The sequence below is a fragment of the Perca flavescens genome, chromosome 7 (assembly GCF_004354835.1).
Source record: "Perca flavescens isolate YP-PL-M2 chromosome 7, PFLA_1.0, whole genome shotgun sequence".
Lineage (NCBI taxonomy): Eukaryota > Metazoa > Chordata > Actinopteri > Perciformes > Percidae > Perca > Perca flavescens.
Genome location: NC_041337.1, coordinates 37,577,429 through 37,592,428, shown reverse-complemented (window position 1 = coordinate 37,592,428; position 15,000 = coordinate 37,577,429). Strand labels below are relative to the sequence as shown.

Sequence of the window (15,000 nt, the reverse complement as noted above, 5' to 3'; positions counted from 1 at the left end):
TGTGTGTGTGTGTGTGTGTGTGTGTGTCTGTCTGTGTGTGTGTGTGTGTCTGTCTGTGTGTGTGTGTGTGTGTGTGTGTGTGTGTGTGTGTGTGTGTGTGTATGTATCTGTCTGTGTGTGTGTGTGTGTGTGTGTGTGTGTGTATGTATCTGTCTGTGTGTGTGTGTGTGTGTGTGTGTGTATCTGTCTGTGTGTGTGTGTGTGTGTGTGTGTGTCTGTGTGTGTATCTGTGTGTGTGTGTGTGTGTGTCTGTGTGTGTGTGTGTGTGTGTGTGTGTGTGTGTGTGTGTGTGTGTGTGTGTGTGTGTGTGTGTGTGTGTGTGTGTGTGTGTGTGGGTTTTGTTTGACCGGGAAGGACTGTATATATTTTTGGCTGGTCTTTAAAAGGTTGAGGCCACCAGTTTTCTTTTTATTTGAATAAATGTTTAAGTGTGTGTGTGTGGTTCTGAAACAGAGATACAGGTATAAATCAGTAAAATGTACACTCTATATAAATGTCAAATAATTATTACATGCCTAGCAGGTATATGATAAAACAAACACAATCAAGAGGTTAAATTAGAGTTTTGTTATATATGACTTAAATGCAGTGTTATAATAAATGCTTATTACTAACCAAATACAAGATACAACAACACTATATCCCTGTTCAAAGATTATTTTGCGGCAAAACCTGTACCAAAATATGTCCATTATATCCTGCATGATAAATGCTGGTATCATGAGGAAAAATTACTTTAAAAGCCCATATTAAGCCCATAGTAATGAACCTGAGATCAGGTGTACCAAAGGATGACCCATTGAGCCACCCATTGGTTGTGTGTGTGTTCTGATGGGGTGATGACCCTGTCCTCTTGCCAGTCAAAGCTTCAGTTTACTGGAAGTGACATGAGCTGGCTGGACAAACATGTGAATGATTAACCAGAGGGAAGAGATATTGTATTGTGGTGTATTGTAGTGATGTTATATGTGTGTGTTCTAATAAAAAAAAATGAATGTGTGTTGTGTGTAAAGCACTCAGTGCTTTATAAATCAACAGTGTTTCAAAATAACTTATTTCACAGACGTAAGCCAAAACTATCTGAGAAATGCCCATTGATGAGGCAAAGGAGAGGGCTGCTGCAGTGCTTGATGGGGTGGAGGTCATCCTCTTTGCATCCAGGCTGGTCGACAAATCTTCAGTTTCGGGCATCTACTGGGCGATACTGACCCGATGACATCTCTAAACAATCCCACGGTGACCATGATTAATCTGGAGGGACCAAATGTTTTGGTTGACTGTGTTTGTTGCAGTTAATGTTAGCAAAGTAATTTTACATTTTAAAAAAATGATTTATGCCTGAATCTCTGTTTCAGAACCATACAACACATTTCAAAATAACTTATGGTGTCTGTCTGTAGACAGCCCCCACCCTCTATCTTATCTGTCGTTTGTAACAGATAAAGAGCAGTTGCTGATGAGTGTTGGTGTAGAGGTCATGAGCTGAGTGGTCCAGTGTTTGTCGACCTCGAGCAGAATGGCTGCAGTCACAGAGCATCTTCCTGCTGTTTGCTCTCATCAACTACATCCATGCTCAAAACGGATCATCGTGACCACGGGAAAGAAACCCTTACACCTTCAAGCTCCAAATGAACACCGACTCCTGCCTGATCTCCAGATCTGTTGGTGAGGAGAAGCTTGTCCTTTGGAACACCTGCCTGACCTCCGTCCGACAACCCCTACACTACCTGAAGACCTGAAACAACGGTTTCTTTACAGCAGGGTGGAAACTTCTTCTTACGTCATCCTCCGCCTGACTTCACTATTACTGTTTGTACTACAACAGATTGGAAAGGCGTTATTGAAGTGAGACTTGGAGAACCAGTGGACCTGCCATGTGAGGGAGCAGCTGATAATCTGGATGTCCAGTGGCTCAAACAGGTCTATAGATATGATGATGAAACATGGAGCAGAGTTTTGGGGGACAAGACGACATCAGTGATGGACAATGTTAGAGGAAGATACCAAGTGGTGACAAACAAATCAGCTCTTCATGTTTCCAACGTCACAGCAACAGACTTTACAGAGTACAACTGTCTGGAGATGAACCAACAGCAGTGTGTTAGCAGTAACACTGTACAGTTAGGACTAAAGCAAGAGGTAATCTACGGCTCAGTGGGAGAGAGCGCTGTGTTTCCGTGCTCTATCACTGACTCCACTGATGAACAGCCCCCACATTGGTCTAAAGGGATCTCCACTGACCTAGGACAACAAAACCAGACTGATCCTTCCGTAGACCAAAACTACTCGTTGGTGTTTTCATCTCTAATGTTAAATCACTCAGGTCTGTACACCTGTGAAGCCTCTAGGAGAGAGTAACAGTATGTGCTGTATGTGTGTCCCAAATTTGGCCCCCTGCTGTAGAGCTCTTCTCAGAGGGAGAAGAAGTCACTCTCAGATGTAGAGGTTGGGGAGAGGATAAGGAGCATGGTTGGTTTATCAAGTCAAACCGAACAGAGGGAAGAATCTTTACTGTAGAGTCTGATCAGAGCATGAGCAGAGTGAGGTGGTACAGTAATAATGGTACCCTGGTTATGTCTGATATGTCAGAGGGAGATGCAGGGGAGTACTGGTATGCAGTTATTGATAAATATTATTATCAGTGTGAGTCAACAGAGATAACTCTGTTAGTGTACAACAAGCCCTTTGGGATTTAGGAACATGTTTTGTCCATCCATCCATCCATCCATCTTCGTCATCCGAGGGTCGAGAGCAGCTCCAGGGGGACCCCAAACTTCCCTTTCCCGAGCAACATTAACCAGCTCCGACTGGGGATCCCGAGGCGTTCCCAGGCCAGGTTGGAGATATAATCCCTCCACCTAGTCCTGGGTCTTCCCCGAGGCCTCCTCCCAGCTGGACCTCCCTCCACCTAGTCCTGGGTCTTCCCCGAGGCCTCCTCCCAGCTGGACGTGCCTGGAACACCTCCCTAGGGAGGCGCCCAGGGGGCATCCTTACCAGATGCCCGAACCACCTCAACTGGCTCCTTTCGATAAGCAGCGGCTCTGTCCTCACGGATGACTGAGCTTCTCAATCTCTAAGGGAGACGCCAGCCACCCTTGAGGAAACCCATTTCAGCCGATTTACCCTGGATCTCGTTCTTTCGGTCATGACCCAGCCTTCAACCATTTTTTTTGCCTTCTGGCTAAGCTCTCTTTTCGTCAAAGTGCGATAAAATGCAATACCGCACCCGCTGCGCCGATTCTCCGACCAATCTCACTGAACACAACCCCAAGGTACTTGAACTCCTTCACTTGGGGTAAGGACTCATTCCCTACCTGGAGAATTCCATCGGTTTCCTGCTTTGGCCTCAGATTTAGAGGTGCTGATCCTCATCCCAACCGCTTCACACTCGGTTGCGAACCGATCCAGTGAGTGCTGAAGGTTTAGGCCGATGATGCCATCAGGACCACATCATCTGCAAAGAGCAGCGATGAGATCCCCAGCCCACCAAACTGCAACCCCTCCCCACCCGACTTCGATATCCTGTCCATAAATATTACAAACAGGATTGGTGACAAAGCGCATGGCGGAGGCCAACCCTCACCTGAGTTTGTATTATTTGCAATACAAAATAAACTTGAATTGAAAAGAAAAGGTTGTTGAGTTTCTTTTGGTGAAGTTTTTAAAGTGTAAAATGATCTAAAGGTTTAACTTTAGGAGAAACTATCTACAAGTTTGACTTATTGTGAAACTAAAGATTTAGGTTGATTTAGTTAGAGTGAGACTGTGTGTGTGTGTTTGTGTCTGTTTGTGTCTGTCTGTGTGTGTGTCTGAGTGTGTGTGTGTGTGTGTTTGTGTGTGTCTGTCTGTGTTTGTGTGTGTGTGTGTGTGTGTGTGTGTGTGTGTGTGTGTGTGTGTGTGTGTGTGTGTGTGTGTGTGTGTGTGTGTCTGTGTCTGTCTGAGTGTGTGTGTGTGTTTGTGTGTGTCTGTCTGTGTTTGTGTGTGTGTGTGTGTGTGTGTGTGTGTGTGTGTGTCTGTGTGTGAGTTGCTACCGGGGGACAAAGGAGTCAGTCTTCTGCAGCGTGGTCGGGTCCAGCTCAAACAGCGAGGAGATGTCGTTGCCGTGAGCCACCGCCACCAACTTGTACTTGATCCTCTCGCCGTGGGAGCGCTTGTTGCTACGGCTACCATCAATCTACAGAGAGGTCAGGGGTCAGGGGTCAGAGGTCAGAAGATGAACTAACCGACTTTACTTAAAAACAGAAGAAATCAGTGAACTAGTTTCTCCAGAAGGGAATATTCTGCTGTCTACTTTTACTGCACTGAGACTATAGTGTCAATGTATGTTCCCCTTTAAGAGTCCTTTCTGTATTTTTCAAATGTTCAGCATCAGTCAGCATCCACTAAAAGTTCTGTTTTTGCAATGTAAATAGTCAGGACTTTTATCATCATAAAACACACTTGGCATGGCTAGAATATAACGTTCTCTTAATACATCCGTGGACTCATAGGCGGAACAAAAAAAAAACAAACTCATTGTAGCAGCTGAGACCTGGGAACACAGCACGAGCACATATGGACAAAACAAACATGCTAAATAAACATATGTTTATTTTTTAAAGCAGATTTGAAATTACGTTGTAACAATTTAACAATTCGCCCTTATGAAATCCAATCGTGGCACGGCTGTCTTGGAGCACAATAGACAGACGGTTAGATACTTAAATTCAACTAACATGTAACAGTGAACAATCAGAGTTGGGGATCCAGTCTGTTGAGATGCCTCTCCAAACGCAGAAACCAAGCGCAATCACAGCATAAAACGTTAGGCTATATGTTAAGAAAAAAGATCAGTATTTTGCTGTAATCCAATGACATGAAAAAAAGTAATCCACAGCGATCAGTAGATTCACAAACAGAGTCCCGGTGTATCCAGCAAGTTTAAAACTTCGCCGTTTAAACAAAGTGGAATAAAAACGTATAAAAGTCCAAATCTACACAAAACGTGCAATCAATTAGTAAGCTGACAGCAAATTTATATACATGACATTTAGGAAACCTTTATTGCAACGTTGGCATTATCGTTTTTTGCGTCATGCATATGCGTCGACAATGATCTCAAGGGAGAGCCAGTAATATTATAAAATATTAATTTTAATAAAGCAGAAGGCCTACAGTACAGGCCAAAAGTTTGGACACACCTTCTCATTCAATGTGTTTCTTTATTTTCATAACTATTTAAATTGTAGCTTCTCACTGAAGGCATCAAAACTATGAATGAACACATATGGAATTATGTACTTAACAAAAAAGTGTGAAATAACTGAAAACATGTCTTATATTTTAGATTCTTCAAAGTAGCCCCCTTTGCTTTTTTTGATAACTCTGCAAACCCTTGGTGTTCTCTCAATGAGCTTCATGAGGTAGTCACCTGAAATGGTTTTACCTTCACAGGTGTGCTTTGTCAGGGTTCATTAGTGGAATTATTTCCCTTATTAATAAAAAAGCAAAGGGTGGCTACTTTGAAGAATCTAAAATATAAGACATGTTTTCAGTTATTTCACACTTTTTTAAAGTACATATTTCCATATGTGTTCATTCATAGTTTTGATGCCTTCAGTGAGAATCTACAATGTAAATAGTCATGAAAATAAAAAAAATTGAATGAGAAGGTGTCCAAACTTTTGGCCTGTACTGTATATGAAATCAAATGTATTACCTATCATCATGTAGTTGGTTTGTGTTCTTAAAGTATTTATAAAATATCTGGTTATGCCAGAAGTAATTTTTCCACTAATTTTTGAAACAATGCAATTACCCGTTTCAGCTACCCTGCCCCCGCAAACTCTGCGCATGCGTGGACTATAATAACTTTCACCACTGCTCATTTTATAAAGGCCGCCGCAAGAAAACGTGTCTTTGTTTACATGGTATAATGTGCTGTTGAATTGCTTTTTATTTTGCAATTCTGTCTGCCATCGGACATGATTGCAGCGCGCTAGCTAGCAGAGCTAACGTTACTATAATCCGTTCAAGGAGTTGATAAGCAGACAGATTAGCTAGCTGGTTGAGAAGTTGTCTATTTCCACTTTATAAAAGATAGCAGCCATAGCAGCTAACGTTAACGTTACGTCGCAGCTGTAGCGGTCAGCTACTTTAGCGATGTTTAACATTGGCTACATAACGTTAGCAATATATCTTGTGCAGAATCCAGAGCGAAGAGTCAGGGAGCAGAGACACAGTATTTAGATGAAGTGAGCTGGTGTAACCATGGAGATGGGATATGCTCGCTTAGCTTCACCGCAGTCGTGCGTGTCAGTGGCTGCGGGGTAAGAGAGGGTGTAAAAGAGGTCCAGGGGTGTGACGATGACATCATCGAGACGAACGTATGCAGTTTCACCGTCCAAACGAAGCCAAAAGGGAGCCGTTTTAGATTTTTTTCACCCTGGGTCCAGGTTTCAAAAAAGTGCGTTTTCAGGCCCAAAACGATGCAAAACATGTGCGTTTGCATCAAAAAGCGTCTCCGTGTGGATGGCCCCTTGGTTCATCTTTCCACTGTTCCAACAATCACCACTCTGGTTTGGTTGAAATAAACCCTTAATTCACCCATTTACATGTGGAGATATGCTGGCTCTATACACGTTAAAAGTCCTGATTATTTACATGGAGTCTGGTGGAGATATGCTGGCTCTATATACGCTAAAAGTCCTGATTATTTACATGGAGTCTGGTGGAGATATGCTGGCTCTATATACGCTAAAAGTCCTGATTATTTACATGGAGTCTGGTGGAGATATGCTGGCTCTATACACGCTAAAAGTCCTGATTATTTACATGGAGTCTGGTGGAGATATGCTGGCTCTATAAAGTCCTGATTATTTACATGGAGTCTGGTGGAGATATGCTGGCTCTATATACGCTAAAAGTCCTGATTATTTACATGGAGTCTGGTGGAGATATGCTGGCTCTATACACACTAAAAGTCCTGATTATTTACATGGAGTCTGGTGGAGATATGCTGGCTTTATACACGCTAAAAGTCCTGATTATTTACATGGAGTCTGGTGGAGATATGCTGGCTCTATACACACTAAAAGTCCTGATTATTTACATGGAGTCTGGTGGAGATATGCTGGTTCTATACACGCTAAAAGTCCTGATTATTTACATGGAGTCTGGTGGAGATATGCTGGCTCTATACACACTAAAAGTCCTGATTATTTACATGGAGTCTGGTGGAGATATGCTGGCTCTATACACGCTAAAAGTCCTGATTATTTACACGGAGTCTGGTGGAGTTTGGTGATGGTGATTTCGGGGCTGTTTCATGTTAAACTAAAAGGATCTTACTCTTTAACTAAAAGGTCTATCTCTGTAGGGATCCATCCCATAATGTTGTCAGACACTTAGAATAATAACCTGAGTCTGTCAGCAGCAACAAAAGAACTTTTAGTGACTCTAACTGCTGCTGAACATTAGTCCTGTAGGGTTACATTACAGCTCGGTTCTGGTTTAATACTGGACCAGTTTCAGATTGTTGTTCCATCAGACACTCAGACACACACACATGGAGACATGGAGGGTTCAGGGTGGAACATCCAGAAGTTATCCTCTAAATGTGTCTGGTGTTGAAGATGGTACTCACCGAGGCGGCCGGCTCGGGTGCGTCTCCTTTATAGCCCGGGTTCTCCTACAACAACAACAACAACAACAACAACAACAACAACAACAACAACAACATGGGTTACATCCACAACATGTTATCAACTGCAAGAAAACTAAATAAACCTCAGATTCTTCAAATACAAATACGTTGAAACATTTTATGAAGAAGTGATAAAAATATTAGAAAACAAGAGGTTATTCTCGTACACAATAAAGGATCCCAATTAGTTACAAACTCACGAGCACAATGTTGTTGTTACTGACAGAAGAGACAACAATGGCAGAAAAAAACTGTATTGGTCATTTATTGGTGTTGCCATGGTTACCTCAGCAGCCAGGTAGTTGCCAGTGGCGAGGTGTTTGAAGCGGTAGAGGCTGTTCCAGTGTCCCGCCCCCCCACGACACGGGTCATGATGAACAACCTGCCGGACCAATCAGAACGCAGAGAGAGATTTACACAAGTGTGTGTGTGTGTGTGTGTGTGTGTGTGTCTGTGTGCGTACGTACGCGTGTGTTTGTGTGTGTGTATCTGTGTGTGTGTGTGTGTGTGTACACCTGTTTTACTATATTCGTGGGGTCCAAAAATCCGGGACTACAGTATCCTTGTGGGGTCTGCACAGCCTTGTGGGGACCAAAATGCTGGACCCCATGAGTTTAAAGGGTTGTTTGAGGGTTAAGACTTGGTTTTAGGATTAGGGATATAATTAGGTTATGGTTAAGGTTAGGGTAAGGGTTAAGGTTAGACATTTAGTTGTGATGGTTAAGGTTAGGGTAAGGGTTAAGGTTAGACATTTAGTTGTGATGGTTAAGGTTAGGGTAAGGGTTAAGGTTAGACATTTAGTTGTGATGGTTAAGGTTAGGGTAAGGGTTAAGGTTAGACATTTAGTTGTGATGGTTAAGGTTAGGGTAAGGGTTAAGGTTAGACATTTAGTTGTGATGGTTAAGGTTAGGGTAAGGGTTAAGGTTAGACATTTAGTTGTGATGGTTAAGGTTAGGGTAAGGGTTAAGGTTAGACATTTAGTTGTGATGGTTAAGGTTAGGGTAAGGGTTAAGGTTAGACATTTAGTTGTGATGGTTAAGGTTAGGGTAAGGGTTAAGGTTAGACATTTAGTTGTGATGGTTAAGGTTAGGGTAAGGGTTAAGGTTAGACATTTAGTTGTGATGGTTAAGGTTAGGGTAAGGGTTAAGGTTAGACATTTAGTTGTGATGGTTAAGGTTAGGGTAAGGGGCTAGGGAATGCATTATGTCAATGATGGGTCCCCACAAAGATAGTGAAACAGACTGTCTGTGTGTGTATATCTGTGTGTGTGTGTGTGTGTGTGTGTGTGTGTGTGTGTGTGTATCTGTGTGTGTGTGTATATGTGTGTGTGTGTGTGTGTGTGTGTGTGTGTGTGTGTGTGTGTGTGTGTGTGTGTGTGTGTGTGTATCTGTGTGTGTGTGTGTGTGTGTGTATGTGTGTGTGTGTGTGTGTGTGTGTGTGTGTGTGTGTGTGTGTGTGTATATCTGTGTGTGTGTGTGTGTGTGTGTGTGTGTGTGTGTGTGTGTGTGTGTGTGTGTGTGTGTGTGTGTGTGTGTGTGTGTGTGTGTGTGTGTGTGTGTATCTGTGTGTGTGTGTGTGTATCTCTGTGTGTGTACCTCGACCTCCCACAGAGCGTTGGAGCTGGTAGCAGACGTGGCCGACTGCCTCAGCGTGGTCCGGAGGAAAACGTGCAGTTTGCTCTTGTACTCGTCGCACGTCAGGAACTTCTCCTGCTCGGCGTGGAACAAGCGAACAACCTCACCCTGACACACACACACACACACACACACACACACACACACACACACACACACACACACACACACACACACACACACACACACACACACACACAGACACACACACGACGCCACAGAGGCGTTAGGAAGGACAACAAGGGAAAACATTGTGTTTGGAGGTGATATGAAGAGCCTCCAAATACAGGACAACAAAACAACAAAAACAATTATTTTTTGCACTTTACATCCCGCTCCATGTGTACTTGTCTTGGTATTATGTCTTATTTGTATTTTGGATATTATGTCATTTCAGAAAATACAAAAAACTGAATGGCATAAGTCACATGCTTGACATAGGCCATTATACTAAAGGAGTAGAATCACATGTACTGTTCAAATGAGGATGTAGGCAATTTTACCAGAGGTGGCCAGCACCATGAGGAGATAATTTAGGCAAAAAAATATTTTTGTCAAAAAATGACTTAGGCCATTATTTTAGGAAGGTGCCTATATTTATATTGTTGTCTTTATTGTACAGTATGCGTCTAGACTGTCTGTCTATTTGTTGAATGTATGGAAAGTTAACTCCTACCAAAGTCTAATTCCTTGTGTATGTTAATACTTGGCCAATAAAACTGATTCTGATTAGTACTCTGGGATCTGAATACTTCTTCCACCACTGATACTGTACATACAGATGTATGTACAGTATGTACAGTATCAGTGGTGTATGTACTGTATGTGTTAAGGAAAAACTTGGGAGCAGCACAACTCATTTCACATTTGTGAAGAAGGTTTGGGAGACTTCAGACTTACACACTTACACAGAAGCACTTAATGAAGACTCAACAGTTTAACCACGATGTGTTATAGTGCCCTCCCTCTCTCTGAAGTACCTGTCCTCCTGAAGGTGTATTTAAACTCAGGCTGGAGGCGTTTTGTTTGTATGTACTGTATGTAATGTCTGTGTTGTAGGTAGTATATGTAGTATATGTCGTGTATGTGCAGTGAAGTGACTTACTCCTTTGAGCACCTCCTCTCGGTGGTCGCTGAACATCATGAACAGGTTGATCTTCCAGCTGGTGTTGCAGTTCACAGAGTTGACCTGCAGAGGGAGACAAGAGGCTGACTGGGAGCTCCTGCTTTTTCCTTTTATTATACAGGAAAGGATTAAAAGTACAGTGTTTCCTCTGTGTTGATTTGGCCCCCCACGGCAACATTTCTGCCCCCCACGGTATCAGAAATAGGGCTGCATTGTTAGAGTGCCCCCACTGTTAAAACAAAATCCTAAAGGAAACAGTGAAGTAACATTAAGTTACAGTTTAAACGGGCCTGACTCGGTTTAAAAACTGGTTTCCAGCAGGTTCCTGTTCTGCAGAAACATAGAAGAAGAGAAGACTTGGACAATGCATGAACAGTCAATGTGTGTTAGGGTTAGGGTTAGGGGGTTACAACTGTTGTGTGCCTTTTTGAAATATGTGATGGACGGTAGTGTTCTGATGTGATGGGGAATGTCATTCCAGATTTTGGTGTACAGTGCAGGCCAAACGTTTGGACACACCTTCTCATTCAATGCGTTTCCTTTTTATTTTCATGACTATTTACATTGTAGATTCTCACTGAAGGCATCAAAACTATGAATGAACACATATGGAATTATGTACTTAACAAAAAAGTGTGAAATAACTGAAAACATGTCTTATATTTTAGATTCTTCAAAGTAGCCACCCTTTGCTTTTTTTGATAACTCTGCAAACCCTTGGTGTTCTCTCAATGAGCTTCATGAGGTAGTCACCTGAAATGGTTTTACCTTCACAGGTGTGCCTTGTCAGGGTTCATTAGTGGAAGTTTTTCCCTTATTAATAAAAAAAAGCAAGGGTGGCTACTTTGAAGAATCTAAAATATAAGACATGTTTTCAGTTATTTCACACTTTTTTGTTAAGTACATAATTCCATATGTGTTCATTCATAGTTTTGATGCCTTCAGTGAGAATCTACAATGTAAATAGTCATGAAAATAAAATAGAAACACATGCGTACTGGTCTCCTAGTGTGTTACACATACTGATGCAGTTATAAATTATACAATTCAGCTATCATGAAACATAGATACAGGGAGAGGGTTCACCGAGCGCTGAAACTGGGTGAGATTTGAGACTGAAAGCTTTTCTTTTTTTCTAGGATTTTTTGGGCATTTTTAGGCCTTGGACAGCTGACGACATGAAAGGGGAGAGAGGTGGGGTATGACATGTAGCCGATTGTGTGTGTGTGTGTGTGTGTGTGTGTGTGTGTGTGTGTGTGTGTGTGTGTGTGTGTGTGTGTGTGTGTGTGTGTGTGTGTGTTTGCGTCTCACCTCCTTGCAGCCCTGATGGTCGGTCAGTTCGTAGTTGGAGGCGTGAAGCGGCTGCCCGGCGTTCACCGGGTTCAGGATCACTTTGTCTCCCACGACCACCTGCAACACACAGCAGCGTTCATTATCACCAACACATCTACAGCAGCGATATATATATATATATATATATGAGAGACTGTGTGCCACATGTAGGGCTGCCACCTCTTAATCGATTAGTTTTGGTCTTAGTCGACTAAGATTTCTTTAGTCGATTAGTCATTTTTTATGCTTATTCATGTTTAATTACTTATTTCCAAGAAACTTTTGAGCACATTTATGGTAAACACAAGATTTAAAGTGGTGCTTTTGCAGGATTAATTGTGGAGAAACTCAGTTTTACAGATGGTTAATTAACTACATTTATATTGTGCTTTTCTAGTCTTAACCACCTCTCAAAGCTCACAGCTCTGTCAATTAAATCAACTAATCGATTAGTCGACAAAATCCTATAAGTGTTAGTCGACTAAGAATTTCTTTAGTCGAGGACAGCCCTAGCCACATGTGTAGGAGACTGTTTGCCAGATGTGTGAGAGACTGTGTGCCAGATGTGTGTGAGACTGTGTGTCAGATGTGTGAAAGACTGTGCTCCAGATGTGTGTGAGACTGTGCTCCAGATGTGTGAGAGGCTGTGTCCCAGATGTGTGAGAGGCTGTGTCCCAGATGTGTGAGAGGCTGTGTCCCAGATGTGTGAGAGGCTGTGTCCCAGATGTGTGAGAGACTGTGCTCTAGATGTGTGTGAGACTGTGTGCCAGATGTGTGATAGGCTGTGTGCCAGATGTGTGAGAGACTGTGTGCCAGATGTGTGAGGGACTGTGCCAGATGTGTGAGAGACTGTGCTCAAAATGTGTGAGAGACTGTGGGCCAGATGTGTGGGAGACTGTGCCAGATGTGTGAGAGACTGTGTGCCAGATGTGAATGAGACTGTGTGCCAGATGTGTGAGAGACTGTGTGCCAGATGTGTGATAGACTGTGCCAGATGTGTGAGAGACTGTGTGCCAGATGTGTGAGAGACTGTGCTCCAGATGTGTGAGAGACTGTGCTCCAGATGTGTGAGAGACTGTGTGCCAGATGTGTAGGAGACTGTGTGCCAGATGTGTGAGGACTGTGCTCCAGATGTGTGAGAGACTGTGCTCCAGATGTGTAGGAGACTGTGTGCCAGATGTGTGAGAGACTGTGCTCCAGATGTGTGAGGAGACTGTGTGCCAGATGTGAGAGACTGTGTGCCAGATGTGTGAGACTGTGTGCCAGATGTGTGAGGGACTGTGCTCCAGATGTGAGAGACTGTGTGCCAGATGTGTGTGTAGTATGAAGTGTATTTCCTTACGTTGTCTCCGTTAGCGCGTAGCTTCCAGAAGGGCTGGATGAAGAGCCAGGAGCCTTCGTTGCCCGTGACGTCCAGCGTGACCCGCATGGCGTTCTTCTCCAGCAGCGCCGGCAGACGCTTGTTCACCGTCAGGTATTTATTACTCTTCATATGGAGCAGCTGGAAACACACATTAGTTCCCTCTGGGTTACACACACACATTAGTTCCCTCTGGGTTACACACACACATAAGTTCCCTCTGGGTTACACACACACATAAGTTCCCTCTGGGTTACAAACACACATAAGTTCCCTCTGGGTTACAAACACACATAAGTTCCCTCTGGGTTACACACACACATAAGTTCCCTCTGGGTTACACACACACATAAGTTCCCTCTGGGTTACACACACACACATTAGTTCCCTCTGGGTTACACACACACATAAGTTCCCTCTGGGTTACACACACACATAAGTTCCCTCTGGGTTACACACACACATAAGTTCCCTCTGGGTTACACACACACATTAGTTCCCTCTGGGTTACACACACACACATTAGTTCCCTCTGGGTTACACACACACATAAGTTCCCTCTGGGTTACACACACATATTAGTTCCCTCTGGGTTACACACACACACACACATTAGTTCCCTCTGGGTTACACACACATATTAGTTCCCTCTGGGTTACACACACACATTAGTTCCCTCTGGGTTACACACACACACACACATTAGTTCCCTCTGGGTTACACACACATATTAGTTCCCTCTGGGTTACACACACACATAAGTTCCCTCTGGGTTACACACACATTAGTTCCCTCTGGGTTACACACACATATTAGTTCCCTCTGGGTTACACACACACATTAGTTCCCTCTGGGTTACACACACATATTAGTTCCCTCTGGGTTACACACACACATAAGTTCCCTCTGGGTTACACACACACATTAGTTCCCTCTGGGTTACACACACATAAGATCCCTCTGGGTTACACACACACATTAGTTCCCTCTGGGTTACACACACACATAAGTTCCCTCTGGGTTACTTAGCGCTAACGGAGGAATATGCATTCTCATTACCGTGACAGACAGACAGACAGACAGACAGACAGACAGACAGACAGACAGACAGACAGACAGCAGGCTGCCTATAAATCACTTGTACTGTCTTCCTGTCGATCTGCAACTTTTAGATTTTCTCGGTCAGAATTTCAAATTCAAAACTTTTTTTCAACATTTTGGCCTCCTTGCCGACGCTTTATTTATCTTTACACATTGAACAGTCCTTGCAGAAATCAGCAATTTATGCGGCGAAAGTGCGGCATATTTGGAACATTGCATAAATATGCAGACTTTGGCTGATTATGGCGATCGCATAATCACGTTTTTTTGGAGGGACTGATTGAACATAAGCTTAGTAGAGGTGAGGTAGCCTCTATGGGAACCTTTGAGTTCAGCTGAAGGATCACTGAGTCTCCCACATGTAGGTTTAACATTAAAACATGATGCACTTAATAGCCCCGTTTAATACGCCACGCAATAGATTATAAAGGGGGTCCCTGGTCGGTAAGGGGGGCCCCTGGTCGGTAAGGGGGGCCCCTGGTCGGTAAGGGGTCCCTGGTTGGTAAGGGGTCCCTGGTCGGTAAGGGGCCCCTGGTCGGTAAGGGGTCCCTGAGAGACCCCTGCTCTAGTGGACAGAACATGTACAGCCACATGTTGATGGTGGCTTTGACAATGCATATGTCAATTAATGATAATAATAGGCTGAATTTGAGAATTAAATATTTGAATATAAAAAAAAGTAAGATTGGCAGCTCTACTGTCCCCCCCCTCCCTCTGCTCTTCACCTAGCAAAGAGATGTTCAGCGGCGGGGTGTGTGTGTGT

At 43.4% G+C, this 15,000-nt stretch overlaps 1 protein-coding gene across 1 annotated transcript in view; it reads right to left on the bottom strand.

Annotated features, from left to right (window-relative positions):
• Positions 1–15,000, bottom strand: part of itpr3 (inositol 1,4,5-trisphosphate receptor, type 3) — a 167,048-nt gene that overhangs the window by 122,724 nt on the left and 29,324 nt on the right. Inside the window, 7 exon segments of the mRNA XM_028582667.1 lie at positions 4,032–4,174; positions 7,625–7,669; positions 7,971–8,066; positions 9,280–9,426; positions 10,424–10,507; positions 11,756–11,854; positions 13,119–13,277. Coding sequence (XP_028438468.1) covers positions 4,032–4,174; positions 7,625–7,669; positions 7,971–8,066; positions 9,280–9,426; positions 10,424–10,507; positions 11,756–11,854; positions 13,119–13,277 — 773 coding nt within the window.